Source organism: Botryllus schlosseri, chromosome 2, assembly GCF_051294905.1.
Source record: "Botryllus schlosseri isolate E-star chromosome 2, Bs_hap1, whole genome shotgun sequence".
Classification (NCBI taxonomy): Eukaryota; Metazoa; Chordata; class Ascidiacea; order Stolidobranchia; family Styelidae; genus Botryllus; species Botryllus schlosseri.
In genome coordinates, this window is record NC_137237.1 from 39,802,914 (window position 1) to 39,816,899 (window position 13,986).

The following is a 13,986-nucleotide window of genomic DNA, read 5'->3' on the forward strand; positions in this document are numbered from 1 at the left end:
ATGCGCGTAAGTCACAGCAAGATTTCTATAATTTCGATTCTTCATTTTCAATCATCTATACCTCCGCAAACCTTGCCAATTATTCAGCTACCGCAATCCTGTAATCTGACCTCTTCGTGCATTGCATAGGAATAGCAATTTGACTGTATTGCTGAAATATTTTTGACTACTTCAATCTCGCCATATTCTATAGGGACGGGTTACTCCCCGGATAATGTGTGTATTTACCAGCTTCATTGTGAATAAAGAAGATAATAATGTATCGAGAAATCTATCCATCTGAAGAAATCTTAGATATAAATCAATTCAATGTTATATTTAATTACGTATGTTATAAGTGATGATATTTTAATATTGAAATTTCTGATGACACTGGAATGACATCACGGCTTCCTCATCGTCCCGTTACTTAGCGAAACTAATCCTTGTGTAATCAAAATATCAGATCAGATGCGTCACCAAGTGAGCTTCCTTCTTGGTAACATTATATTAAGCACCTAAACATTGATCAACCCACTACCTTCTAACTTATTGAGCTCAGTAAGATCGGCGTATACATCGCCAGAGTACCTCATATTGAACATCAAATTGCTTCCGAATATGTTGCTAAAGCATTGGATTATTTTGACGATCGAATTCGTCAATTATTCACGTTCCGGTAGGAGGAATTCGGGTTTGAATTTTTTTTAAGTTAGAAATTTGTAATTTTTAGCACACGTCTGCATTAGAAGTTACGTCAACGGCAAGTGGATCTTGAATGGGGATTGTGGGGTTGGTAAAAAGGTGGTTTTTCATCACTAAAACGCCTTCCATTCTGTGTACGTTTCCTGAAGGGTCCGGAAAGGATGTCAGAGATAATGAAGGAACTTCAACTCAGACCAAAATATGGAAAGACATGGACTGTGAGTAGAATTTAAGTCTTCCAAAGATTGAGCGCGGAAACGTCATGAACAAACTTGGGTTGGAAATTTGACGAAAAGTCAAGAATTGCAACCATTTGAATCGGATTTCGAGAAGAGGCTTTAACAAATTTATGTAACTTTGAATGTTTGCTGAATTCCGCTGTAGGTTTTCCAGCGGAGACTGAATGGAGACGTGGATTTCTACCGCGGTTGGGATGATTACGTGAAAGGATTCGGGAATCCCGCAGGAGATTTCTGGCTCGGTAGGATGGTTTTGTGTTTAATTTAGTTGTTCAATTTAGATTTCGTTATAGATGGTCAAATTAGTCATCGTTGGCAGTTGGTACAAAAGTAGATGTAGAACTAGAGCAATAACTTATCCTAAAGTAAACGTAGAATAGGCTGTATCCAAGTAAGTAAAAACTAAGTATTCCTCTCTCCTTTGGCCAACAAATGGAAACTGTATAAAGTAGGAATAGAACTAGACTAAATAATAACCACTTGAGTAAGTGGTGCGAGTAGGCAAATCTACTTGAGATATTTCGAAAATGAAGAGTACTTCGTTAATGACCATAACCCTTGGATTGCGGCGATGCTAGAAATTAGTTGGCATCTGAGTAATAAAGCTCATTCTTTTTTAATCATATATTCATATTTATTCCCGAAGCTTTGAGGCTCACACTCAACAGGGGATACCGTCAGCAATAAGGCGAGCATTAAAATAACCATGTTTAACAACAATTTGCATCGCTAATTATGACGTCACAGAGAGTAAATAAAAGTATGGAAAACGAGTAGCACCAGCACGGAGATCGTGAAACAAAACAAGTCTATTTGCGATTTTCAAATGATTCTCATATTCTTTCTGTTGGCATAGACTATAGGTTGACTCATAGGGATGATGGTGGACTCAAGAACAAGCAAATGAAATAAATTGCGACCCTTAGCCAACATAGAGAACATGTCCTCATGATAATTAGCAGCACATGTATGATATTTTTAACGCAGAGCGAACGTTTGTAGTTGTATAATTGTATATCTGACTCCAAGAAGGTTGCGTTTACAATTCGCTGCGTGTTCTCCTTCCGTTCGACGGACCGGCTAACCACGCCTTACGACCTTGTTGGCTGACGTACCCCGAAGCCTGTCTATTGCACACGTATTCGATGGATCACACTGACGAATATATTTTGTTTCCGTCTCCCCGACTTGTAACTTTATTGAATATCACGTACGGTTCAAAATGCAATATATATTTCTCGCAATTGGCGAAGTCTTTATGAATGTCTATCGACTTCCGAACCAGCTAATAATCATGAATGTATATCAACTTCCGAACCAGCTAATAATCATGAATGTATACATCAATACCTCTACGTGGTATTACACGTATATCTCGAAATGAACCCAACGTCGTACGATTTCATATTTCGTTATCTACGTCCACACGACAAATTATACGACTCACAAAGGTATTATCAGGTTTCAGTTCAGGGAATTAGGCAAGGTTCACAACACTCCCTATTGTTCAAATCTTAAAATGGTGTGAACAATATATTTCGTTAAAAGTTCCCCCTTGCTACCCAAAAGAACTTGGTGTAAAAAAAAAACGAATATATTGTTCAAAATGTTCGGTTATAAATTCCCCCCTTTCAGCCAAAGAACTTTGTGTAAAAAAAAAAACCGAACATACCGTTCAAAACCTTCCATATTGGTCAATATCTCATACCTAGGGACATACGACATATGGACGGGGGCTAATCATAGGGACTGAAGCTAATCCTAGGGATTGGAGACAGGAAACGATTTTATATGCAGGGGCAAAAGTAAACTAATGAAACGACATACCATCCAAGCGTGGCATTCGGAAACCCTATTTTACATTACCACCTCGGAACGACTCGCAATATCATCGTTCCGTCCTACTGGCAACTGAAACTCAGATCAACAATAGTTAGCGTTCTAACAAAACAAAGAAATAAAATACATAATATAACCAGCACAAAAGCGTTACAACAGCGACATTAAAGGTCACTTCGCATGCACTAACAACAAATTAATGAAAATGTATAATAAAGAGCAACAAAAACTAGAAAATGCAATGCAACTCATAGACGAAACCAGTCTATATGCACTGACGAAAGTCATCAACGTGTATGCAACACCATAATTCATCCAGCAATCATGCTTCAAAACCCACAGAACATGCTATTCACTGTCATCAATCACTTCTTCTTCTACTTCCTCATTATTACCGTTAACCCGTCCAGCGGGAAAAGCAACCATTCCTACCAAATCCGTGTTGTTCGCGCGCAACAACAGAGGGCTTATGGCAACTCAACGACAATTCTGCCGTGACCATCTCAAATATGACACACAGTTCCGTGAAGTATAACCGGGCCTACACGAGACTAACATTTTGATGTCAGCATTTATTACTACAACGCATACTTCAGCAATGAGCTTCGGTGACCCCACCTTACATTCTACAACGGGGAGTCACAACAAGATGCAGCAATCCTGCATTTACATAATATATCAATGCACAAAGCACGTTTTCACTACGCATATTTTTACTTTACGCGATTCAACGATCGATGATGCAGCAATCCTGCATTTACACAGCGTATTAATGCACAAGGCACAATTTTTAATCATGCGTATCTATATTCTACGCGATTTACTGCAACACATAATCATTCAAATGTCTTGGTCTAACAATTCGTCTCCCTCTGGACGTATATCTTGGACTTGACTCGTTGAGAGTTCTGCCTTCATTACATGTTTGGGTCTTAGATTTGGATTCATGTCCATTATTATCGCGATCGACATCAATAGGTAAGCATTCAGATGTACGCTCTCGAGACGCGTCACTAACACTACCCGGACAGTCGCTACCGCTGTCATCACAACTAGACAAAATTACATGCACGTCACCCGGATTTCCCGCGGAGTTTACAAATCAACAACATTAGGCGATCAAAAAAAACACAAACATCACTTAATACCTCAAAACAACACATACACGATATTACGGCAACATTAAAGGACACATTACATTGGGCATTCAGAAAACCGATAATATCACTCGCACACGAACTAATTAGAAAGATACTGTTATTGGTATAAAAAAAAATCGAATTTCCACCTGCAATCATTTTATTCTAAATTGATATGAAACTTCCTAATTCATATCACGTAGCATTTAACATTGGTATATACCAACAGAACGAGAGTGTGCCCTATTTATTGTATTACATGCAAAGCAATGTTTGCAAATATCATGCACTACCGCGGTGCATATTTTCTCAATGATATACTCGACATAAGGGTATCGTCGTATGGCAGAGGCCTAATATCTCTTCATAAGGCTTGCAATATATCATCGTTCATCACACATAAATAATAAGCTATTCAGCTATTGGATGCATCATGGCATCGAATAAATAGGGTAGCCTTCTTGCCACGGGTTTACCCGCACACATCTCTTATCAAAACATTATGCTATATAAGCACCTGCGTCATACATCTGCAAACAGCGCAGTATTTGACCCGCAGGAAATGCGACCCCTATCTGGGTAGAGAAACCAATGATTGCAAGTTACTTTACAAAACTATACTTTGTCAATATCCCAATAACAGCAACCAACTAACGTCGTAGTGCAAGAAAATAAAATCGATCTACCTTACATTTTTCTAATCCGTTTGATGCATTAATCAGCGATTTCAGAGCTCTGGGGTTCATGCCCGGAACTGCCTCGGCATAAAAGTTATTTAACTTCTGATTAGTCGGGACATCAACACGGTCCAACAGAACCTTTTTAAGCAAGTCGTAGCAATTAGGATCATGTGAGCTCGGAACACTTCCGTCAATAGCGGCGAATTGCGCGTCATTCAAGTTCCTCAGCAAAATGATATATTTAGATTTTTGCGACCGTACATTCTCGCCTTCAAGTTGACATTCTAACGTCATGAAATACCGTGCCGGAGCATTCTCGTTAAAAGGCCGATTGATATTGATCTCGCGAGAGGTGAATCTGTCCAGAGGTTCGTTGTCACTACTTTCCACTTCCATTTATGACAATGAATAGCAATTGCTCATGCGAGAATTGAAAATGATTACCTTTTCCGTTGCCCGTACACGCAAATGTCGCACTGCACACAGACGAAGATTCCGCAGCAAAAACAGCTCAGCTTCTAGCACGAATTATTGGCTATATCACTGAGAAAACAAAATTACAGTAAGCCACCTGGAATTTACACCGAAATACTAGAAATTGTCTACTTTTAATTAACTTATTCGATCGGATATAGAATATTCATACACAATACACCTTTACAACATATCCCGACTCTCTGACATGACTCAAAGAATGAATTCTGATATTTATGCACTTCACTACACACTCCACCGTCTCTGAAACCGAAATAAAATGCAAAGCCCTCTCCGGGAATGCTACTTAACTTCAAAATATGTTACAATCCTCCGTATCTTCTGCGCAGGCGCTCTTCGTTGTCAATTCTTCTTGCGAGAACGCGCGATTGCTTTTGATGTCCGTCCTCGTCACTGATTGTGGATTGAACGTTCCCACCGTCGCCGTTTTGCAAGGCGAATCTTTATATTGATCGTTTCCGTGGTCCGTTGCTGTATTGCTCTTTCTCGCCGTCGTGCAAGGCGAATCTTCGATTGTCAATTCGTTTTGCGAGAACGTCGCGATTACTTTTGATGTCCGTCCTCGTCACTGAATGTTGATTGAACGTTTTCACCGTCGCCGTTTTTGCAAGGCGAATCTTTATATTGATTGTCTTCGGTCGGTCGGCCGGTCGGTCGGTCTTGATTGATTGAACGTCGGAAGGTCACCACTTTAACGCAGAGCGAACGTTTGTAGTTGTATAATTGTATATCTGACTCCAAGAAGGTTGCGTTTACAATTCGCTGCGTGTTCTCCTTCCGTTCGACGGACCGGCTAACCACGCCTTACGACCTTGTTGGCTGACGTACCCCGAAGCCTGTCTATTGCACACGTATTCGATGGATCACACTGACGAATATATTTTGTTTCCGTCTCCCCGACTTGTAACTTTATTGAATATCACGTACGGTTCAAAATGCAATATATATTTCTCGCAATTGGCGAAGTCTTTATGAATGTCTATCGACTTCCGAACCAGCTAATAATCATGAATGTATATCAACTTCCGAACCAGCTAATAATCATGAATGTATACATCAATACCTCTACGTGGTATTACACGTATATCTCGAAATGAACCCAACGTCGTACGATTTCATATTTCGTTATCTACGTCCACACGACAAATTATACGACTCACAAAGGTATTATCAGGTTTCAGTTCAGGGAATTAGGCAAGGTTCACAACACTCCCTATTGTTCAAATCTTAAAATGGTGTGAACAATATATTTCGTTAAAATATTCCAGTAAATGTTTGCAGATAAAAGGCTTTTGAACCATGGCCTGCATGGTTATGAGTCAGCCGAAAAGCGTCGGGAATAACTATGAATATAATATTCAAATGCGCCATGAAGTTCTGTACTCCAAAGCGTCTCTTTGTAAAGCTCATTCTCTAATGAGTAGTATTGGCATGACTCGAGTCAACTTTTTGGTATGACTTGACTTGACTAGAGTCACCTTGAAAAATTGACTTAACTTGACTTCACGCGGCGTTACCGAAATGTGGATTGACTCGTGACTCAGGGCAAACTTTACGAGTCAATTTCTAGTCATAAAGTAATCGATGACTACTATAAATCGCTGTATTTCGTGTATATTCGGATTGTTCTCGATGCATCACATAGTTACGTCACAAATAAATTGACCTCAAACGAAATGATCATAACTTATCTTGTTGTTGTTCTAGCGCAGTGGTTCTCTTTTTGTCTTTGCGACCCCCTTTGGACCGCTACGGACCCCCGCGGACTCCCATGTCTTAATGCAAATTGACTCCTATTGTCATGCAACCGTCATCTGTCTTCTGCAAATATTAACTTAAGGCTAGTGATAAAAACAGCAAAATTACCTTTTTAAAAAAATAGCATCATACTATTTATACCAGTGGTTCCCAAACTTTTTCAGTGTGAGGGCCAAATTTAGAATTTCAGAGTACGGTCGGGGCCGCACGAATACCACGGCTATGAAACGGACCCAAACAGTCATCATGGCTATTTCGGAGTAGTTTTAATGCCCTGGCGCGATTTCGAAACTGTACACTGTTTACAGCTAGCGTACTTATCTGCTGCATTGGGTGTCCGTTGAGTGAATGAGCTTTTCTCGCCTAAAGGCGCGAAGCGCGAGAAATTTCTTTAGTTTCATCACTGAATCGGTCAATATGATCGGGAATTGCATGTAGGCTATTGCTATCAATTTTCATCCTGTCTCTGTTCACGTAATCTGATTTACCGGTAGAGCTGAGTGAGGTGTGTTTGAAAAGGTATAGGCCCCCTAAATAGTAATTAAACATATCCGGGGGTATACCCGTTGGCAGGAACGTAACAGCACTTCGTCGGGACCCCGGGCTCCCATAGGGTGATAAACTGACCCCGCATCACGTTGTTCGCTTTTGTCACGAAATTAAAGTTGTACTGTTTAGTGAGACAGCGCGACGGGCGAATACTTCGATAATTCATGATAAAATCGGTGAATAAGATCGGGAATTGCATGGTTGTCCTCTTTGCCCGGTAGAGCTGAGTGAGAGGTGTCTTTGAAACTGCAGACCCCGTAAAATTAAACATCTTCGGGCGGGCGGACCCCTAGGTATGACTTTTTTACATGATGTTATTTCGTGAATTCCTGTCTGCTATATCAAAAAATGAAGAATTGCCCAAGCCTACTAAACTGAAAGATCACACGATTTCAGATTGGTATTTCTTCACTGGCTTATAATTTTCTTTCCTGCGAGATGGTATTTGTCTTGTGAAGTTCAGATTGCCAAGACAAGAACATTCGGCGCCAGTCATTTAGGTGCCTATATGGACAATTAAACCTATATGTATTTGTATATATACCGAAGTTTTTGGTATTTCGAAGTTTTTGGTCAGCATAAAAGTAGTCCTTTACGGCCAAGGCTTTCTCGCTGCCGATCGTTCTGACATACTTCTTGGACTCACATGTTACATGGCCTAAAACTTTATTTGTCTTGGTGCGTTGTGGTGCGGTCATGGCCAACGCTGATATGCCCGTTTCTATAAATCTTGCGTATTTTTTCTTAGGGAAGAGTACCCAATAATCAAGATAAGTGGCGAATTGAAATCGCGCAACGCGCGAAAATTTTTTGGAAAAGTTGCATAAATTTTCAAAAAATACTCCATAATTTATGCTAATTCACGAAATAATTTTGGGCCCCCTTCGAGCTCGGCCCCCCTCAATTGGGGGGTTTGGGGTGCGGCAGTTACGGACCTGACTATAGGACTACCAATTATGCTGCTTTAAGCCGACTAAGCAGTATGCATCTCGGCGTATTCAACCGTGAGTCACGTGTTGCACATCTAGTTATCATACGTCGTCTTTTTAAGATGATTTGTCCTCTTTTTTGATTTTTTTTTTAAAGTGTCCTCGGAGGACGCCCAAATGTCACCTTTTTTTGAGATTTTGTCTTCTTTTTTGAGGATTTTGGTTACATATAGGGCCAAATTCGACTGATATAGGCCTACCTTAAGACAGCACTGTAGGAACGCTACGGCGGCTATTTCGGGAGCGGGACCAGAACATTGACCTTTTTTTCAGTCAACCACCTGCTAATATGAAAGAAAAACTGTATTTTCCGGGAGTTGAGCCTCTTTTTCTTTTTAATTTAAGCCACCACGAAGTGGAAAAAATATACCATTTTTTCAGGATTTTCCTCCGGTTTTGAAAGTTATCAATACCTATTTATATATATAGCTACTGCTCGTTCAACTGGAAAGTTAGGGCACATTGCATTGAAACAGCAGAGACGTAACGTTAGCAGTCTATACTCACAACTTTCCTGCAATTCTATAATTAAAAACTACAGAGGCCAAGCCAAGCAAGAGTATTTTATTAATATAAATTTTATTTTTTGTCATAAATCAATTTCTTAATATATTTTGGGGGCCGCAAGAAGGCTATCTGGGGGCCGCACGCGGCCCTCGGGGCCGCACTTGGGAATCACTGCTTTAGATCACTCGTCAACAGAAGTAGGCTTAAATTGTTTTCCGGATGTGTAGATGGGTGGTGTATTCACTGTCTTGCGTCATCACTTTGTTCCAACTTCTCGAGGTTTCGTATTCGATCCTCTATTTGGCTCATAACTACAGTCTGGAGTTTTATATACTGTTACTCGCGTATTTTATCAGCAGTTCTAAGTACGAATAAGTGAAATAAACGTCTTTTTGAAATATATATTTAATTTTATATTGGTTATTTGATTCAGAATAAATGACGAATCAATCTGCGTTTCAAACCGAATAGCAAAATGTAATCAATTTGTATCATCCCACATACTTCTAAAATTCAATTTGACTTAAATTGAGACTCAACTCGTAACTTCATTCACATTCCATCATTTCAAAATCCTCGTCTCCAGGGCTCGAGGAATTACATCAAGGGACCAGGGAAGGAAATATGGAAATGGAAATCAACATGATCACGAAAAATGCGGGAATTCATTGGGTGGCTAAATACAGGCAAGCTTTATTTCGTTACATCAAATAATGCACAAATCGGTACAATAAAATGAGCAACAAAACTAAACGAAATGTCCGCAGGTTAAGAGCCGCTGTATTAGAGTGTGTATGCGAAAGTATTTCGTGTTTTGTTTTAAAATGCATTGTGAGCGTCAGCGTGACTGTCTTCGGGCGAATATATGATTCAGTAATGGGATCTATAAGCTGAGTCGTCATCGCAATGATAGAAAATATCATATAGCCTGTCGAAAATCTGACGGGAAATGGTATCTCGTAGTTGCCTTTAGAAATTCAATAGCACCCGAACTGTGTTTTTTGGTCGAGGCAGGTTGCGTGTGTTTGGTCTTGAAATCTGAACAGGCTGCATGGCAGCATACGGAAAATTCAGTACAGAGTTGCGCACGTTAATCGAAGTAATATCTATCTGTTAAGTCGTGATCAATATACATCAGTGGTTCCCAACCTTTTTTGACTCATCGCCCCCTTATCAAGCTCAACCCCGATCATCACCCCCCCCCCCCCACATTTTGTGAACCGAAAAATCGGTATACAATCTGTAATCATCGGCGGGTTGACTAAAAAAAGGTCAACTTTTCGGCTCGGTGTCGAATTTTACACTTTTGCAACTAAATTTCCGTGGGTTGACTATAAAAAAAAGGTCATTTCTCCGACTTGACTCCAAAATAGCCGTTTTAACGCGTCATCGCCCCCCTATCGCCCCCTTCGCTATTTTCGCCCCCTTTGTCCATTTTCACCCCCTATCGCCCCCTTCGTCATTTTCGCCCCCCTAGGCCGCCAAATCGCCCCCTGGGGGCGATATCGCCCACGTTGGGAACCACTGATATACATCATGGCCACAAAGTGCAGTGAAATAGGCATGGCCGAAAACATACCAAATCATATTAAATGAGCTTTAGAACTGACATTATATTCTTTAAGGTCGGATATAAGGAAGGCCTAGCTATTTCGTTCCACAACTTCCAATATATTTCATACTGGTAAATACTCGGGCGATATTTTTGAGATGTCAGAAAAAGTCGAAATTTTGTCAAAATTGTAGCGTTAGGTCCACAAATTGTCAAAATTGTCTACAAAGTCAAAAAATATTTCCAATCTGCAATTTGTTTGTATCGCAGATGTTTCCACAGTCGATGAGCTTATTTTACATTGTACCGCTTGTAGCATACTTTATAGGCCTACCGTTGTAGGCGGCCTATTGTCTGCTTACTGTGAATCATAAACCGTCAAATAGGTTGACATGGTACCGCAGCGTGCCGGAATATCCTAACTGAAGCAAGACTGCGTGGGCATTGGTTCTTGTATCAAGACTCGCATAATGAAAAATTGTGATGTGGATCATATTGTTAGAATGAAGCAACACGGTTTGTCACCAGCAGTGTACGCACAACTTCAGTGTTGCCAGCCAACAACTTATCCTGTTGAACGTTCTTTCTCCATTCTTATGAAGCTACTTAGTAAGGAAAAACAATCACTACGAGAGAATGTAGGAAAGTATCTTTCGTTGTATCACAACATATTTTAATTATTTCTACCATAATGCATGATGTAGGCCCAACTACTGAAATTCAGATTTCCTTAAAATGAAGTTTTTTTAGGTCAAACTTTGACAGGTTTTAAATCCAAACAGTTTTATCAGGCCAGGGTATTTCGTAAGGACAGACAGTTCCAACAAGAAATGAAGATAAGTAGTACAATTCTAACATTATGTGCTAAAACACCTAAAACACCACGAGGTCGATTTTTTTCAAAATTAAGTTTTTCAAGGTCACAAATGTCAAAATTTTGATTTTTAGGTCGAAATCCTCCGTTTTATAGGTCAAACTAAATCGCCCCGTTATGACGTTATAACGATTAGCACTAGAATACTCGTCTCGACTCGACGCCCAATACTCGATGGGAATCGAATCATTCAGTTACTAGATTTGCCCAGCCCTAATGTTGATGAGGTGTCGCTATGAGTGGGAAATAGACAATGCGCATGCCTTTCTTATAGTTTGGCTTATTTCGTAAACACACCGCAGTCTGAGAGAATTTTTTGGATTCTCTCATTCGTATCTTTTTAAAGCCGACCAGTCAGGTGCCAATAACTGTGGCTTGGATATGTCACTAACGGGTATTTGATACGATGTTGTGACGTCGGTTATAGACTCCGAAGCCCAGGTGCTGTGAATGCTCCAACTAATGCAGTGACTTGGAAAACTAGAAACTTATTATCTTTGCCAAATTAGAATATCATTAGAATTACACCTATAGATTTTTTCCAAATTAAACTAGAATAACAATTATACCAACATTGTGTTTATTCTTTAAATTAAATTGAAATTAGACTTACAGCTATACATTTTTCCAGACTAGATTATATTTAAAATGAATGAAATCAGCAAAAAATGAAATTTTAATCAAGTTTGGCTTACATCAAATCGTCGTTCATTCTCATGAGCATGAGAAATCTAATACGGGGATCACCAACACGCGATTCACGGGCCGCATGCGGTCCAGTAGGTCATATTTTGCGGCCCGCGACTTGATTTGAGATTGCGAAAAAATGCTAAAAAAAAGCATTTTGAAATGCTGAAATTGATTACAGTTTTAACATATTCTTGTTGTTGTTTTAAAATAAACCGTTGTCCTGAGCCCAACATCACTATTCCTCACTAACTAAAACGGCTTTGGCGGTGGCAACAGCATTTCATCGAGGGAAAATCAGCTGATATGAATGAGTCAGTGTTGGGATGACTCGAGTCACCTTTTTCGTATGACTTGACTTGACTCGAGTCACTTTGTTAAAATGACTTGACTTGACTTGACTCGGCGCATCAGAAATGTGGATTGACTCGTGTGACACGAAGCAAAATTCACGAGTCAATTTCAAGTAATCAAGCAATCGAGGTCGATAAAAATCACTGTATCTTGCAATCGCAGTAAAACGCACGATCATTGAATGATTGTTCGCGAAACGCTGGTATAACCCGTGAGAACGACCAATCATTCAATGATCGTGCGTTTTACTGAGCCTATATTGTTCTCTAACAAATAAACTAATTGCTTACGAAGTGATCGAAGCTTACAGCTTACGCTGTCGTAAACTAGCATAGTAAAGTATTTTAATCGAAAAATGTCTATTACTTCTCTCTGTACCTGAATCAAACGTCTTTATTGAAATTAAATTCGAAGATAGTTTATATAGTCTTCGACCATTGGTGCAGGCTCGAATTGTATCATATCCATTTGTAAATGGGTAATGTATTGCATCTTATCAATTCGTTTCTCTATTCTCTATATTGGCTGGTAACTATAAACTGAGGCTATGCCATTATAATTGCGTAGTTCAGCATTTATACGTATATGTGAGCGATACAGCGCCGTCTTACGTGTATATTTAACTTCATATTCGTTCATCGGTTCAAAATCAATGACCGGTTAATCTGTATTTCAGACAGCTAGCAAAATGCAATTGCGTAGGCATTCGAAAAGGCAACTTGACTTGAAATGTGACTTGACTCGTGACTTGAGTTGACTTGCCTCGACTTGACTCGAATAACCTCCAAAAATCGAGTGACTTGACTTGACTCGAGTCACCTTCGAAAATCGATTGACTTGACTTGACTCGAGTCAAAATGTGCAATGACTCGAAATGACTCGTGACTCGAAGGTAGTGACTTGATCCCAACACTGGTATGAGCATATTGCCTTGATGTGCAATGAACCAAACACTGCCAAGACCGAGAAACGCTTAGAAAACGGCATAGAACTTCGCCATATAATCAATCTTTACGTGAAGACGATCTTTCAGCTAGTTACCTCACTCGCTAGCCCTAATATCGATTCCTCAATCACTGAAAAGCGTTGTCAGGGATCGTGCACAGCTCAGAGTTCACAATAAAATGAAATTGATCATCAGGATTTTTGATGTATTTGTATTCATTTGATAAAATATTACTTCCTTTGTGGCAACTATGCCCATCGCCTATATTAGATAGCACAGCGTTGTACTAACATGAAATTTGTAAACGTGGTTGCTAATCTGCGTGGCCTATTTTATATCAATATTGAATTTCTGCGGCCCGCGGCCGCTACGAAATTGGAAAACTGACTCGCGACCCGTTTTGAGTTGGCGACCCCTGATCTAATGGACTTATATCGCACTATGCAGTTCTCCTGTAGCATCTACACTTTTACAAATCCAGAAATTATATTAGAATGAAAATAAGAGCATAGAAACATTTCATAAATGAGATTATAATTATATTTGAAGTAAAAAAACATTTTCACAAATTAGATCAGAATTAGATCCCGGCATTTCCATTTGATAATTGGTCTAATTTGTCAACTAAAATTATCTAATTTAATGGTACATTCATATTGACACGAACCGGAATATTTTCTGCTGACACTCGTCA

At 39.6% G+C, this 13,986-nt stretch overlaps 1 protein-coding gene and 1 long non-coding RNA gene across 2 annotated transcripts in view; one reads left to right on the forward strand and one right to left on the reverse strand.

Annotated features, from left to right (window-relative positions):
* The window catches only part of LOC145459277 (uncharacterized), a 416,587-nt gene that overhangs the window by 127,359 nt on the left and 275,242 nt on the right, over positions 1-13,986 (reverse strand). The gene's annotated exons all lie outside the window — the stretch shown is intronic.
* On the forward strand, positions 532-11,454 carry LOC145459184 (ficolin-1-like). Its single transcript, XM_080337819.1, has 5 exons — positions 532-658; positions 713-771; positions 834-902; positions 1,069-1,165; positions 9,466-11,454. Exons 1-5 carry the CDS (start codon positions 601-603, stop codon positions 9,591-9,593), a joined length of 411 nt encoding a protein of 136 aa, XP_080193945.1. The 5' UTR covers positions 532-600; the 3' UTR covers positions 9,594-11,454.